The sequence below is a fragment of the Ambystoma mexicanum genome, chromosome 4p (genome assembly GCF_040938575.1).
Source record: "Ambystoma mexicanum isolate Mex_15411 chromosome 4p, UKY_AmexF1_1, whole genome shotgun sequence".
Classification (NCBI taxonomy): Eukaryota; Metazoa; Chordata; class Amphibia; order Caudata; family Ambystomatidae; genus Ambystoma; species Ambystoma mexicanum.
Genome location: NC_090927.1, coordinates 1,288,087,238 through 1,288,104,396, shown reverse-complemented (window position 1 = coordinate 1,288,104,396; position 17,159 = coordinate 1,288,087,238). Strand labels below are relative to the sequence as shown.

Below are 17,159 nucleotides of genomic sequence, written 5' to 3'. Positions count from 1 at the left end.
CAATCTGCACAGATATACAGGCCTCAATATTAGACCTTAGAGGGAGAGTGGATAACCTGGAAGAAAAAAATGGAAGGTATGGAAAACAACCATCTCCAGACAGACCTGCTGGACATGAAATACGAGGCGAGGCTAACAGACATAGAAATAAGGGAGGACGACATAATCCTGAAGATGGACGACCTCAAAAATAGGAAACGCCGAAACAATCTGCGCATTATGGCCGTGACCCAGCAAAGAGGAGAGACAGCGGCCGATGTGGGGAGGAAAGTCCAAGGTCTGATAAACCAACTCTTAACATTAGAAGGGGGCAAGGAAGTCCAGCTGGAAAGGGCACACCAAAGTGGAGGTGGCCCAAGAACCATTGTGGTGCGGTTCCTTCGCTACAGAGAGAAAATTGAGGTTCTGGAGAAGGCAAAAAGGCTAGGGAGCTTCATCTTCGAAGGGAATACAATCAGGATCTACCAAAACCTGTCCACCCTCACCCGCAGGTGAGTGCCGCCCGCTCACCCAGTGGCTCACCAGCCAGGACAAAGATACAGGTGATCGTTCACATTTGCCCTTTCATTTGAACGAACTGGCGTAGACTACAGAGTTACCAGTGGCAAGGAGGCCTCACAAGTGCTGCAGGTGCTCAAGGGAGAAGCCCCGGAGGAAGAAAACGAGGAGGTCATACAGGCATTACCAGAACCCAGGAGAGAACCGGAGGGCCCATGGACCACAAAGAAGACGAAGGGCAGGAGAAAATTCAAGAAATTAAACACCCCGACGATGAACAAAGGAGAGGACTAGTTGAACAAAGACACACCATTAGGGCGTGGAAGGGCAAAAGCCAAGCAACCCAGCCAGGGACACAGAGTTCACCAGGGGAGCTGCAGTGGACAGATGGTTATCCACACTTGTGGCTTGCCCGTTGGCAGGCGTCTTGAACAGGTGAGGGAGGAGGGAGTGGAGGGATTTGGGGTTCTCTGGCACATCACGGATCCAGTGTCAAAAGGGAACAAAGCAGCCCCCACATGACCAGGAGGACAACAAACACAAGGCGAAGACTCAATGGCAGACAGTGAGAGGAAGGGCCGGGTCGAGACACTCAGGATGGGCACTCTCAATGTTAAGGGGCTTAACTCCCCAGCAAAGCACTCCCTTCTGTGGAGGGAAATGAAGTATCTGGGATTAGAAGTTCTTCCTTTCGTGCAAGAAACTAGAACAGGGAAGGGGGAGGAGAGGGCCATCCCAGGATCGCATGTGGGCCAGACCTTCTCGGCATCCGGCCACACAAAGAAAGGTGGAGTCGGAATCTTACTACACAGGAACCATAAGCTCACTGAGGTAACTTGGTGGGGCCGGGCGGATGGAATGGCCATGGTGGTGTCAGGCAATTTGCACAACTCCAGAGTCACCTTAGCAGCCGTATACTGCCCCAACGTGGGTCAGATGGAATTTATTCAAGAAGCCTTGAAAGAGGTGATGACCAAAGCAGAAGGGCTCCTCCTCCTGGGTGGGGACTTCAGCATGTGGGCTGACCGAGAGTTGGACCACAGTGGGAAGACCATCCCGCTAGGCAGTAGAGGGGGGGAGGAGGGGGGGGGGAGGTCAACCGCATGGGGGGGTTCCAGGACCTAATGTGGGAGCATGGGCTGGTAGACATATGAAGGGTGTTACACCCAATCAGAGAAAGATGCACTTTCTACTCCGCAGTCCATGGCACTAGGACGAGAATAGATTATGTTTTCATGGAGCACCAGTACATGAGCAGAATAGATGCTTGTGAAGTCCGCCCGGTCAGCTGGTCGGACCACGACCTGGTCTGGGCAGACATTAGCATATCAGGCCTGAAACCCAGGGAATCCCTATGGAAATGTAATGACTTCCTACTAGGGATGCGATTTTTAAGGAGGAGATGATAACTGCGATCAGAGGATACTTTATGTTGAATGATACTGGAGAAGTTAATCGGGAGATAGTATGGGAGGCGGCAAAGGCAACCTGGAGGGGTAGATTGATCAGGGAAGGGGCATCCAAAAAGAGGGTCAGGACCCTCCTGGCTCACAGATTGAGGTCAGAGATACGCCTACTGGAGATGTCGGAAGGGAAAAGGAGGAAGAGAAGGATAGGGACCTGGGTATTGCAAGAGGGAAGAGACAAGAACTGAGAGAATTGGAGATGAGCAAAACTGTAGCTGGACTCCAACATCTGCGACAAAGAGATTATGAAAAAGGCGGCAAAGCCAACGCCATGCTGGCAGCCAAACTTCAAGGCCAGCGTGCGGACAGATGGGTGGCAAGAATTACGAGTGGGGAAGAGGGGGAAAGATTGGACCCGGAAGGCATAGTGGAGAAATTCGCTGGCTTCTATGAGACCCTGTACAAGGGGAGGGGGGCAGAGAAGGAAGCACTGGAGGCATACTTTAATGGGGTTACCCTCCCCGTCCTTCAAATCGCAGAGGCGTCCGCCCTGGACGCCCTGATAACAGAAGAGGAGGTACTCAAGGCAATATCGGGCCTGAAGCTGGGTAGGGCCCCAGGGGAGGATGGGTTCACGGCAGGATTTTAAAAGGCTTTCTCGGGCCAACTGGTGGGGTTCCTAGCAGGTCTATTTTCTAACATACTGACGAAGGGGAGGGCTCCCCTATCCTTTGGCAAAGCATTAATGACGGTGATCCCGAAGGAGGGGGAAGGACCCGGCGGACTGCCGGTCCTACAGACCAATCCCCCTCCTGAATCTGGATGCAAAGCTATTCACCAGGAAAATTGCAACAAGGTTCGACGGCCATATGCCGGGGCTTATCCACTCCGATCAGGTGGGCTTCGCAAAACTTTGCATCTCATGAGGGAGGCAGCACCGAGGGGGGATAACCCGGTCCTGGTGGCTATCGATGCTGAAAAGGCGTTCCACCGGGTGGCCCGGAGGTTTCCTACACAGTGTACTCGAGAAATTGGGTTTTGGTGAGGGGATCCGGCAAGCTATTAAGGCCCTATACATAGACCCATCATCTAGAGTCACGGTGAATGGGTGCCTGTCACTCATCTTTAACCTCCAAAGAGGGACCCGGCAGGGCTGTCCCCTCTCCCCGCTCCTATTCGCCATGACCATGGAGATACTCGCAGAATACCTCAGAGGTTCCCCGGTGGTACAGGGTATTGACGTGGGCAACCGTACCTTTAAACTCGACCTTTATGCAGATGACATTTTGTTACATCTGAGGGAGCCCTCTAGGTCGGTCCCAGCCGCCTTGCAGGTTATTGAACATTTTGGACGTTTCTCAGGTTTCAGGGTAAACGTGGGCAAGTCAATGATCTTGCCCTTCGTGCCAGATACGGATAGAAACCTGGTTGAACTGACCCCCTTGGGCCTCCAAATCTGCATTGAGGGGATACAATACCTGGGGATCATTACAGTCAGACCCAATGAGGATTTGAGTCAGGCAAACTACCCCCCACTGTTTGATAAATTATTCAGGGACATGGAGGGCTGGGGGAAGGGGCAAATATAGTGGATGGGAAGGATAAACGCAATAAAGATGAATCTTCTCCCCAGGGTGCTATATGTCTTTCAGATGCTCCCCCATTGGAGGCACCAGAAACCTACCTCGGAGAAGCCAAAAAGCGCATAACGAAATTCATATGGCAAAGCCAAAGACCTAGAATAGGATACGAGACCCTTACCCTCCCCAAAGAAAGAGGGGGGGTCGCCCTCCCAGATCTGCAGACCTATCACAGAGCGGCCCAATTAAGGGCATTAGCCCCCCACCATAGAGAGGACCCCAGCAAACAATGGGTCTACCTCGAAAACTTTCACCTGCGCCCAGTCACAGTAGGGGAATGGTTGTGGGTTCCATTGAAAAAGCTCCAAAAAAGAATCAGGGACCACCCAATACTAGGAACAATGTGGAAAGCGTTAGCAGGGAAGGGAATTAGAGAAAAGGTGACCACGTGGCTCTCGCCACTGAGCCACATTTGGTCCCCGTCAGTGAGATAAGAAATCCCAGGCCATGAACATTACCAGTCCTGGTTCGAGGCTGGACTCTGCAGAGTCGGCCAACTGGTGAGGGAAGACGCTTTTATAAGTATCCAGGAGCTTGAGGAGACATTGGGAATTGGCAGGCTCTCTCCGCTCCTATACCTACAGCTTAAGGCAGTCCTAATGAAGTCAAAACTAAAGCCATGCATACAAATAAAGCTCACCCCTGTGGAAACAATCCTAGACACCCATGTAGAAATTAAAGGACTCATCTCCCCTCCTTTACAGAGGGCTCATGACCCCCCGTGAGGGCACAACCAGAGGCCTCAGAAGGAAATGGGAGATGGATCTTGGCTGTGGAATCATAGATAGCCTCTGGGGGTGACTTTGCAGAAGGGCATTTAAGACATCGATCTCTTGCCAATATAAGATGCATGCCATCAAACTCCTCCACAGGTGGCAGTACGACCCGATCACACTCTCTAGGATGTTCCCAGATGTCGTCCCTGTGTGTTGGCACGGGTGTGGGGAAAAAGCCAATTATTGGCACATGTGGTGGTCATGCAAAAAAGTCAAAGCTTACTGGTCAGAAGTGCTCAGCTGGCTCAAGGAGGCTGGAGAGGGCGATTACTCATGAGACCCAATCCTGTTAATATTTGGGCTACAGCAAAGGGATGAACACTGGGACCGGACCTGACACACTCATTACTTCTGGCAGCCAGAGCCGCTCGGGCTAGAACATGGAAGAGGGCCGCCCTCCCCACAAGCAGAGAATGGGTGGCAGCGGCCAAGGACATCTATTTTATGGAAAGAATCACAGCAGCAATAAAGGGCTCAAGTGCACAGATAGAGACTGACTGGCTACAGTTCACAAAGGCGTTAACACGGAGGACACGCCCTGAGGACCACATTGGCCCTCGACACGGCCCGAAACCTGCATCATTACAGAACACATGGTCTTTGAGTTAGGGGAGACGGTCTGCTACCGACGGTTTTGAGCCCGGTTGGAGCTGCTTAAAGAGGTTCACCATGGACAAGCGGATCCTGCGTCCCGAGACAATGGGTTTGGGGGACGGGGGGAGGCTCCGTGAATACATCAGCGAACTATGGCTTCCTTTTTTGGTTATTACGGGCATGTGCCCAAAGTTGTTGATTTGAATAAGCTCTCTGTTGCCTTTAAAAACGAATAAAATTGAATTTAAAAATAAACTAAAATAAGCATATTTAATCCCTTTAAATCCCCTTACCCTCTTCATTCTTGCTAGCAGCATACATCTACTTTAAATGATTGAAAATCCATTTGAATGCTAATAAATAAACTACAGAATAAAATGCAACTCTTACAACAGAAATGAACGTGAGAGTATACATTCAAGTGTTTGTATACAGCAATTAATTCTTCTAAAGCGGCCTTTGTCACCATCATGATTAACCACAAGAAACAAACCGAGCATAGCTGTAAATAAAAAAATCTTATTATGGAGATTATGATTCTAAACTTGTGTTTGCGAAGCTTAATAATAATGCTAAAAAGTACCATTAAAGAGAAGTACATTTCCTAGGTCCCATCTTCCAGGAAATGAGAGTTCATCTTGGCTCGGCGTGGAATGGCCAATCATACAAAATGTTTTATTACAGTCAGATGACAAGCTTCGTCTTGGTAGTGTGTAGTATAAATCCACATCTGGCTTCCTATATAACAAAACAAAAAAAATAATATTGAAACAATCATATTTTTACAAAGTCTATTACCGGATTACCTCTTGGTGGGATTCTTAACATGTAATCGCAAATTGCACGTATGCTCTGAAGTCAGTGTTTAAGCCATTTAGCTAACCTAACAAAAATGTATTGCTCTACATACTACTGAACACGATTTATTCTACTAAATAAACATGTCATTCACATATTTTAAGTTTGTCAATTTGTATACATTTTTATTTATCTGTAAGATCAGTTCTTCAATGAAATCATGCATCCTAGAATCTTAATCACTGAATAATTCTGCACCAACAAATATTTGGATCACAAACTATTCTTGCAATTGGTCATGAAAATCTAATAAGAATGATTGCACAGTTAAGGCTTCTCTTTGCCTTTAGGCTGCCTCCATCGTACAATTCTAAATTTGAGGCATATATAATCACGCACAAGGACACACTTAATCATATAGAGGCGCAGATGTGTAAAGAGCAAAGCAAACCAGCAACAGCACGAGGAGGCATTTTTTTTCAAAAGGAGACATACTGGAGGCCATGGAAAGGAGCAGCCTCTTTAGGCCCTCTATTTAAAAAGACAGGTTTTAAGGGCTCTTCGAAACTGATGGATAGATTCCACGGCTCTAATTTCTCAAGGGATACTGTTCCACAATTTAGGGCCATAGACGGCAAACCTTCTGTCTCCCCTTGTGACAAAGCAAGACAGAGGAATTTCCAACAGTTGGTCCCCAGAAGGTAGCGTCCTAGTCGGTTGATACCAACTATTTTTATCCCCCCCTTCAAGCTCCTAAAATTTAGACAGGCAACTTCAAATGTTAATGCTATTTTCCACTGCCAAGCAGTGCAGGGTCCAGCAAGTGGCCGACACATGGGCGGACTTGCGCAATTGACAAATTAATCTTACAGCAGTGTTTTGTGCCCTTTGAAATCTGACGCTGCTTAGTCTGAATTCCAGAGAGAAGGCTGTTGCAATAGTCCAGATGTGAATTGACTAAGGAACCCAGTGCAACAGCATGATCGTCTGGAATAAACAGCATAACTTGTCATAACATGCGCAGAGAGTGGAACACTGCCTGAACCTTGGCACTAACCTGGCTTTCACTGCCAAGGATATCCTGCCAGATACACCAACGATTTCAAATTTTAGAGGCACATTTTAATTCAGACCCAACAAACATGGGTTTTGAGGATGCTTTCCTACAGCAAGATGATGTTTTGGTCCAAACAGGGCAACCTCCGTCTTAGCCGGGTTAAGTTCTCACTGATTCTGCGAAATCCAAAGGCCAACTTCGTCAATACACTGTTTGACCCTGAAGAATGATTCATCAGCATTCCCTATTTTCAAAAACACCTGGGTGTCATCGGCATAATAATGAATATCAGATGACTCCCCAGGATGCCCATCAATGGCCGCAGGTAAAGATTAAAGAGCAGGGGTGACTGGGATGATTCCTGTGGTAGACCACAGTCCAGATGTACGGAATGAGAGAAAACACCCCATTTTAAACCTGTTGGCATTGGCCTGAAAGGAATGCACTGAACCATGTCATGGCATGTTCTGAGACATTACCCTTTCTCTTAGGCAGATAAGCAGAATCGGGTTGTTGACCGCGTCAAAGGCAGCAGAGAGATCAAACATTATCAGTAGTGAGAGTTCTCCTCTGTCCATGGCTTCTAACAAATCATCCTGCACTGGCAGCAGACCAGTCTCAGTCCCAAAATGTGGTCTGTACCCAGACTGAAAGGAATCAAGTAGTAACTTGCTCTCTACATACCGCTGCAATTGGCTGGTAACCACTTTCTCAAGCCATTGAAGCCCCACAATTGGTTGATAATTCTGCAATACTGTCAAGAGGGTGATCATCAGTTTGCTTTTCTGAATTTACAGCAGACCACACATAGCTCCAAAGGAAGAGAAAGGAAGGATAACTTAGGAATCATGAGACATTACCCTTGGTTGCAGGTTAGCCTGACATAATTCCCTTCAGGCCCAAAGATGAGCATGGGGGAGCAAAGGTTTCTAGGCACTGCATCTGAACATGGACCACAACGTGGTTCAGAGGTGTTTCAATTATGAAGGTTAAGGATACAAAAGAAGATGGAATGCCGCCTTCAGCTTTGGTAATGTAGGCCGAGGACAGGATACGCTTTCCAGAGGTAGGGCAGCAGAAGATGGGCCCAAATAATCCCATTGCGTACTAAAATAAAAAAGAAATGTTGAAGCAGGTGCCTAAAATAGGCATTTGTCCTGTAGTGGAGTAGCCGATGATTGACTCACAAATACACACAAGCCGAAAGGCCAGGGGTGGGCATGCCCAAGCCTCCTAAAGTTGCCATTGACCACTCTACCCTACTGCCCCACCCCCACCCCGTAGTCGATACTGGCTATGGGAAAAAGAACCAAGACTCAAAAAACGAGGAACCCAGAGGTAAAACGAGCAGCTTGCAAAAGCAGGGTGACCATGGTCTCCACTAATCAAAGCACTAATCAATGTGCTCTTCCTGTTCAGAAAGGATTCAAAAGGTAGTGCGACCTGCATAAGGGGTAGAGAGTTGCATATACAACAAGTTGCAGACCCTGGTCAAGGTGGTAGACAAAGGAATGGGAAAGAGGAGTCATGTGCAACAGAGACAATATATGGCAAACTCCACAGGAAGCAGCGTAAATAAAAGTCAAAACATCATTAAGGGAAACCTAAGAAGAGCAACATGGCGAATGGCAGGGCACATGCAAGAGGCCAGTCTGTGACCCCTGGTAAGGTGGGACACAGTAAACCGCTGAGCATTGTCTCATGCCCGTTGCACTAAATTGCAGTTGTGGTTGAGTAGAGACTTGAGTCAGACTCTAGAAGGGCTGGTGCTGTAACCACCCGACACAAAAAACATGATAAAGTACTGCCTCCTTGGCCCTCTTCACTGGGGCTTTTCTTTTTGTCACATCTTGCAGCAAACAAATATATAGAATGGAAAAGCCTAAATCAATAAAAGGTGGAGAGAAATGAGAACCAGAGACAACTGAAGCGTGAAACCATACACGTCTGGAAAAAACATTAAATGAATAGCATAAAGTAATCAATGAAAGCTAAACATGTTTGCCAATCCAACAGAGAATGGAGAAAAGGATGCAGACTGAGAGGAAGTCTTAGAAGTTGTTGTACTACAAGTTGTGAAAGAAGGCAGTGGCTGGCTAGAACCTAAAATCAGGAAGGACTGAGATAACTTTATCATCTGAAATGACTTCCAAAAAAGTAATAACCCTCATGCCTGAAGTTCTTGTTCCCTCACACATGGCTTGCAACCTTGGAGGTACTCTTTAATAGACGCCTCCAACTACAACAATTCATCATCTTTGCTCCCTAATTAACATATTCAACTTTCAGAAAAAGCGTCCATTTCTTAATCACTACTACAAAACTTTAATCTCCAACCCTGTGCTCAGCAAACTACTAGTGCCCAAGCCTACTCATTGGCCCTCCTTTCTATACCTTCCTCCCTCTAGACAAAGTCCTTAACTTCGCAACCCATCTCTCTGCAATCTACCGAGATCCTCAGACTTTAACTATCAACATCATTCTGATTTGCTCTCCACACATAACTGCTTCCTTTTCAAGTTCCTTTTCCAAGCCTACTGAGCCATCAATGGTCTGGCTTCGCAATACCTTTCTGATTGAATGCTTACTCACCATCTTGTTGCCTATGCTTCTCCTGCGCGCTCAACTTCACTGTCCAATGCCCTCCCTGTGCCTCCTCTCAACTCCCCTATTTATCTGTCCACGCCAGGCTGTATTGGGACCTGCTGCCCATATCAAAGCACGCCTGACTGTGGATCTCTTCAGAGATCGTGTTAGGCAAGATTTGGAGCAGTACCGTTTGGGTGCACTACAGCAACCCTGTCCTGCTGGCAATAGGGACCCAACCTTTTGTACAAGTCTGTACTACACAGGTTGGTAGTGTGGCTGAGCAGCCAGGCTTATCTCAAGAGGGGTCAATGTGAGCAGTAGGGGAGTTGCACAGAGATTCACAGTTACAAGTATCCAAATAAACACTTATACTCAAGGTTTCTTGATTAAACAATTATTTTATTTAAATAGTCAGTTTGAATAAGCCTTCTTCAGAAGGGGCCATATATCAGTAACACACAAATACACTACAAAATACACACTCTTAGTATGTCAAAGAAAAGTGTTACAGAATAAAACAAGAGATCATACAATTATTCTGAAGCAGGTAAGTACTTTTGAACCCACCAATGCAAAGTAAGTTAATCCCTTCCTGGAAGGAAAGGTAAAACACAATGTCAGAGGAAAGAAGAGTTAGTCAGGGAGCCAGGCCAGCCAAAGTCAATTGAGCAAAAGTCTAGGTGGGCTGAAGCACTTCTTGTAGGTGAATAAAAGTCTCGCACAATGTTTTAGAAGTCTTTGTAGAAAAAGTAGAATCAATGTAGAGCCACAAGCTGGGAGGCTTGTGAGTTGTAGAAGATGCTAGCAACTCTACAGAAGTAACCAAGACACGTCTCAACTGAGATAATGTAAGGCTACAACAACAAGAGGTAAGTTCTCTTAGACTGTACAGTACCTTTGGTTAGAATACATTGTTCCAGCTGGCTTCTGTTCCTGTGTGGCTCTGCAGATGCTTTTGTTCCTGTGCCACAGTCGTGGGGACAAGAGGGAGGACTTCTGGGGACTCCTGCAACACAACGGGACGTTCGGTGACAGAAAAGGACAAACTTCTATTCAGCGACACTTTGCGGTTTCAGCTCCTCGCGTCTCAGCAAATAACACTACTGCGGTCTCACGGATACAACTCTGGACTTTCCTCACATCTGGGGTCCAGCACTCTATTAAGGTGGCTCAGGCTTGGTCAGTCCTGCTTACTGGGAATCCAGGGGATCTTCCAGCAGCTCAGGTCCGTTTTAAAAGTGATGCACTCCAATCTGGTGTTCCTCTCCCTGGCACTTCGGTTCCTGCAGTAGAGAGGAAGTACAGCCAGCTCTGAGAGGATGTCCAGACCAGTTGACTTTGGAGTTGATTGGTCCCACCAACTCAAGGGGAGAAGTCGTCTTTGCAGGGCTTCTCTAGTCTAAACAAATTCGGAGCTTCAGCACAACAGCAGGGCTTCACCGGGCAAACCAACGGTCCAGGAGTTGCAGCAGGCATCTCTTCCAAGTTCTTCTTTGGATTCCTTCGTCCAGTGGTCGACTCTGCCTTCCAAGCCAAAAAGCCTCGCCTTTATGCAGATTTCTCCCATTTATTCCAGGCTAGCTGTCAATCACACAGCAGGGTGGCTGTCCTTGGCGGACAGCCAGCCGACCAATCACCTTTGGGTGCATTCCTGTAACCAAGGGGATTAAGCACAGGGGGTTTCGGGTACCTCCCCGACTTCCTACCCCTGCCAGACATACTGGAGCCAGAGGCGGGCTTCACTTGTGAATCCCGCCAAAGACGAAACGAACAAAGGGACCAAATCTGGTTTGACGCGCAGAGTAAATCTCAAGGAGGACCTTTCCAACAAGAAATGGCGAAAAAAGAAGATTAGGGCCATTTTGTCAAAATGGGCACCGATGGGTGCTTTACCAAGGCTGCAATTGCAGCCCGCGGTAAAAACACAGAATGGTAGTAAAAGGTAAACCACTGCCATCAGCCATTAATTATACAAAGGGTAACATAAAATTGTTACATGAGAAACTAGACAAAAGTAACCCCTCCAGCACCCTATGGTAAGATAGTGTGTGTGGGTCTAGAAAGTTACAATATGTAATTAAAGTTAATTTCACATCACTGCTCTTGGAAACAGTAGTTTATCCAAGAGAAGGTATTTAAACCTTTGGGAAATCCCTGTGCGACTGCACTGAAGGTGCTGTGTGACACAATGTAAAGATGATGCCTATGGAGTTTGTCACACTCCATAATCACAAGAGAGAGAGTCCAAATCACAGAAAAATACATTAGAGTGGTGTTAGGAAAGATTTCTTAATTGTGGGTAATTTTCCTTCCATGTGGCAACCCCTAAACTTTTTGCTGTTGTTTTCACCATGATCTAGACTTTGCCAGAGAAGTGCAGCCTTCTGCCGCACTTCTCTGGGCTTTCGCTCCATTCTTACGGGGAAACTGACATGCCCTTAAGACAGTCAGTACCGGGAAACGTTTTCCGTAGTTTCTTTATCATGATGCAGCTTTCGCGCAACATGGCACAAGAGGGCACTGTAAGCTAAGTTACTGCTCTCTTGGGTCTCTAGTCTTTTACAGGCCCTAAATACTCTCTTTGGATTGTAAATTAACGGTGCAAGTGAATCACGGACGGGATTGGTGGCAGCGATCGTTTGTGTTTTTGAGCTCCTTTTGGCATTTAGCCCAAAATGGTGGCCTGGCTCCCAAAATGGCCAGACCACGAGGCTCTTTGTCCTGTCCGCTGACCGTCTTGCCCCCTTCACCTCCCCCAGGTCGAGCCGACCCGGGGCCTTCCTTATTTGGGCATGTACTTTCCCGCGAAACACAGATGCTTTCGCGGGCTTCTACAGGCCAGGTGTGTGCCTTCAGGATGGGGGCTGGGATGTCTGGTCCCAATACACATCCTGGCTGCCAGAGAGTCTAGGGTGGTGTGAATGCCTGGACACTCGTGGTCCGTGATAAGGTCCACAGATGGTGTGAGTGTTTTATGAGCGGATCTCCCATTGGGTCCCCTCTGTTTTGGTGCGAAGGGAATCGTGGATAAGAGGGGGCTGGAAACGCCACTACCATGTCGCTCTCCTGAGTTCTCACGAACAAAGGAATACAGGAGCCAAGTATCCTGCAACCATGAGGCTGAACCGAGGAATCGCTGGTGACCCGCTGAAGGACTGCTCCTCTGCACTGCTGTCGCTTTGTGAAACCCTTTCTACCTCTGATCGAACGAGAAGGCCTGTACTGGTACTTCGACCCCTTGGAATAGTGGGAACAACTATTCTCGGCATCTTCACCATCTCCTGCACGTAAGCCTTCGGAAGTGTCTCTGGGCCATCCAGCCGACTGACCAGCCTACCCAGGAGTCTTGCTCTGTAACCGCCGTCAGGTTGTGTTGTATTACGAGTCCTTGTCACTCTCACACGATTCGTACACTTGGCATTCCCAGGTCTGAAGTGAGTAGTATACATTTGGCTGAAAAACACACGGCCGCTCCGTTGCCCTGCTGTGGTAACAAACTGTGCGGGTTCAATGCGTTTGGGACGTCCTCAACTCAACTTCTGCTGCTGCGGAATCTACACGACGACGAGACGTCCCCTGCTCCCATCTGAACCAGCCAGCACTGAAACTGACACGGAGAAGCCTGGGTCTGCTTGCATCGGGGACCGGTGAGTAGCATCGCTAGTAACTGGTCGCCCTCCTGCAGGAGCCCATAGCTTTTCCCCGCTTTGTCTAACAGCACGCCTTTCCATACTCGCGCTCTGCTTCTGCCCACAAGGGAGGCTGCACTTGAGTCGCGGAGCTCTGTTCATCTTCACTTGTTCACCGAACTAAACTGCCCGATTCCCTCGAAGAGACTCCCATTTTTGCCCATTGGCACCAGCGTGTGCAGGTACTTTTGAGCACAAGGCTCCACTCTTCGTAGGGCTTGGACTTCCTTTTAGTTAGGTGCCTCTGAAGGCGGACTGGGTCTAATTATTATTCGCACTGCCCGTTTTCCTCCCCATCTAGGTGGTCTACACATTTCGTGCGTGTAACTCGTTAGACTCGTTTGTATTTGTATATATATTGTATTGGTTTGGTATGTGTTGGTCTACTTGAGTTTTATTGTGATTTCTCGCTACGGTCAATGTTACAAAGGCCTTGTAATAAATGTGTATATATTTTTAATATAACACCTGCTTGGAGTAATTTGTAAGTGTCCTTGCTTTGTGTGCTCATTGCGGGCTTTCAGTCACCCTCACCCCTCTTGAGACCTAGTCTTGACCGCCGCGATCGCTACCCTGATCGGTCTGGCTTGTCCAGAGGTTACCCTGTTCCAAGAAGCTAGGCTGGCCTTCTGAACCTCTGCCCCTCCAGGACAGAGTTCAGAAATTCGTCTTAACAAGTGGGAAAAAGGGGTGTCCAGACAAATGGTCGAATAAAAACTGGTCGAAATTAATTTGGTCGAAAAAATATGGTCGAATTACAATTATCTCGAAATGCATTTTGGTCGTTAGTATTTTTTTTGGTCGAAATGCAGTAAACTAAATATGTAATTATATATATGTATTGTGCTTGTCTAATTGCGTTAAACATTGTACATTGTAATTAAAATATTGTACTCCAATACAATGTGTATTTGTAAATTTTTTATTTATTTTTATTTCTTAATACAATTCTTTAGTGATATTTGATAAATAAATAAATATTTGCAATGTAATTTAAAATGAACTAGGTATAACTGTGTTTCCAACTTTTACCGCTAGATGGGGCTATTTCACTATTATTTACTGCTATTGTAAATTCAACTTTCCTAAACTTTGTAACGCATGACGTCGTACGTACGCGACGTAGACGCCATTTTAGAAGTTCCTTCGTTCCTGTTGGATGCATGCTGCCCGCGCTCCGGACCTGCTTATGGATTATTATTTTTTTTTACTGGATGGATTTCAATGGTTTTTTTTTCTCCTGGTTGGATTTTATTGCGTCGGATCGTCTTTTTGATGGGTTTTTTAATGGATCTGCTTTTTTCACCAACTGATGTTTTTTTTTTGCAAGTTCCGGATCACAGTGTTTATTTGGATTTTAAATGCGATTTTCACTTTCTGGATGCATCCTTTCGTTTCGTTTCCTGGATGGATGTTCAAAAGGACTTGGTGGATTTTACATTGGATTTTTGCCGTCTTTTTGTACTTTTTTCATGGATTTTTTTTCGATGGAGTGATGCATCAGCGGATTCGGTGGATTTTATATGGATTTTTTGCTTTCTGGATGTATGCTTTCTTGCATTGAACCGGAGTTCTCTGTTTGGTGAGTTCATTCAATTTTTCTTTAACATTTTAGATTATATGCTACTGTTTCAAGATATTGTATTGGCTCAGTTTTATCAAAATTTTGAACTATGCTCGATATCCTCTCTTCATGGTCTCTGTATTTTCTTTTTGCCATTTGTCGGTTTTCGAGTGACAGTGTCTGGGACACCTTTATTTCTTGTAAATTTTGTTCTTTTTTCAGACTTTTAAGGAAGTGCCATAATGTTGGGTTGTGTGAATTAAATTCTTTATTTATCCTGCTGTGCCATCCCTCCTGTACGTTGTTCGTTCTTGGGGTTTTCTTAATGACCGATGTGTAGCAATTCCAATTTTTAATTTCATATTTCCCTTTGCGCCTTGTTCCATGTCGTGTAAGTTGCCCAATCCATGTGTTTTCCATGTAGTCTAGTAATGTGCTTAACTGTTCGTCATGATTAGTATAGTAACTAGAAGCAATCAAAGTGTCATAATACGTAGAAACCATGTCCTCTCTTACAAATGCTAATGCGTATAATCGTTTGATTTGGTGCTGAAATTCGGTATCACTTATGTACAATGTTCTTAACCCTAATTTTTGAATTCTTTTCCACACTGATTGACTAAAATGAAAAAAGCACCCTTGAATATGTGTCTCATTATATACTTTAGCAAAAGCGTTCATTTGTCCCTGTTCATAGTCCATGATCATAGTTTCCGGGTATTTTTCAGGCATTGATTCGTGTATTAATTTATATAAACAGCTGTACATTTCTTCGGTTTTTCCTGGCATTAAAACGTAGATTAGAGGTGTTACGGTTTCATTTACTGTGCCGTGGACGCTATAAAATTGTTGAAATGGAGTTGGGCAGGTTTTGAATGTAGCGTCCCCATGCCAAGTCTTCGAATTGCCTAAATGTGTTAAGTTTTGAAAAGTAGTAAAAACTAACATTTTTTCCTTTTTAAATTCCAAAGTTTTCCATAAAAAATGCTCTCCCCTTTCAGTTATCTGTAATACCTCTGGTATAACCATATTTTCATAACTTACTGGTGCCATGGGTAAGTTTTCCTTCTGTTGTTTTTGGCGATTTATAGTGCGTTTTATAGTTGTCGTGTTTGGCATCTGTGCCGTTATATGTAGTGGCAAACTTTCATACGCCTTGTTAACCTGAGAAGTCGATGCTTCATTTGTATTTTTCTCAACATTTTCTTTCAATATGTTCAGTGTTTTCTTTATGAAAACCTCCGTATTGTCCGGCATGTGGTTATGTTCGCACGTTAAATGTATGTTTTCGCCAACCGTAATCGCCCTTCCTTTGCAGTTATTTTTTCTGTACTCTTTACATTTCCAGTAGTTTCTTTCCTGCTTTGTGCTTTCTTTATTGTATATGTAGCCTTCATGTGTTAACTGATCGGCGCCTCTTTGTGATTTTACGAATTCCATTTTTCTCTCGCAAGTAGTATCTGAAATAGCAAAATATTAAAATGATTTTAAATAATTCACTTGTTTTTCGGTACATGAGTTTGTAATTATAACTTTGCCACGTCAAAAATGCAAAATCGAATATATATATGTGCCGAAAAAAATGTGTGATTACTTATTCAATTGGTCGGAAGGTTCGTATTTCTATAAAAAAATGTATTAAAAAAACAGGGGGTTGGGGGGGGGAACCCCCCCATTAGTAATATGAAATTGTGTGAACCACTATGCAATTTGTTTATTTAACGTGTGTAACTCACCGCTGTTTTATGTACGTATACGTTGTACCAGCGAACGTTTTTATCAGCTGTGCTCTCTGTCACCTTCATGAAGTACTGACAGTTTGTTTTTAACCGTCATCTGTGGTCACCGGTGTAACATGAGGTTCTTTACTCGTGTGTCTATTTTTTTTCCTGTGAACCTTTTCTATGTTCATGCCATCTGTAGCTCGCGCATATGCTTCTCATATTAGTCACTCGTTTGTCGACCATTTCATTTTCGATAATTTGTTTTCGACCTATTGACCTATTTACATTATTTATATCTGTTGTCGACCATTTGGTTTTCGATCAGTTTCATTCGATCAGTTTGTTTTTCGACCATTTTTTTTCGACGAAATGACTGGCAACCGGAAAAAGGTCTCACTCTCTCCAGGTTAAAAATGAAAAAGTCATAGAATCCAACAAAAGGGCTGGGGGTCAATAAGGTAGTGAGGAACTAGCACATTTACGAGAATTCTCCCTAACAGCTCGACTAACTTCACTTACTTGCTAAAGGAGCTCTCCCAGCCGGCTTTCCTCTTAGCCACTAAGATAACTCAAAGGGTTGAGCACTCACTGCTGTGATCTGTGTTAGATCTGCAGGTCGCAAGTTCAAATCATGGCAAATTCGACTCAGCCTTTCATCCTTCTAAGGTCAATAAAGGGAGTACCAATTTAGGTTGGAAAATGTATGAAAATGTGTTCTATTTAAAGCACTTTGGATAAAATCACTGTATAAATAAGTTTTTATTTAGTTGGAAGCACGTGTCCCTTAGTTACCTTGGTAAGTCACTAGTTTATTTTAGTTTGGG

General features: G+C 45.3%; 1 protein-coding gene across 1 annotated transcript in view; it reads right to left on the bottom strand.

Annotated features, from left to right (window-relative positions):
• LYST (lysosomal trafficking regulator) overlaps positions 1 to 17,159 on the bottom strand; it is a 3,942,656-nt gene that overhangs the window by 3,016,614 nt on the left and 908,883 nt on the right. Inside the window, exon 15 of the mRNA XM_069606985.1 lies at positions 5,498 to 5,652. Coding sequence (XP_069463086.1) covers positions 5,498 to 5,652 — 155 coding nt within the window. The remainder of the gene's footprint in view (positions 1 to 5,497; positions 5,653 to 17,159) is intronic.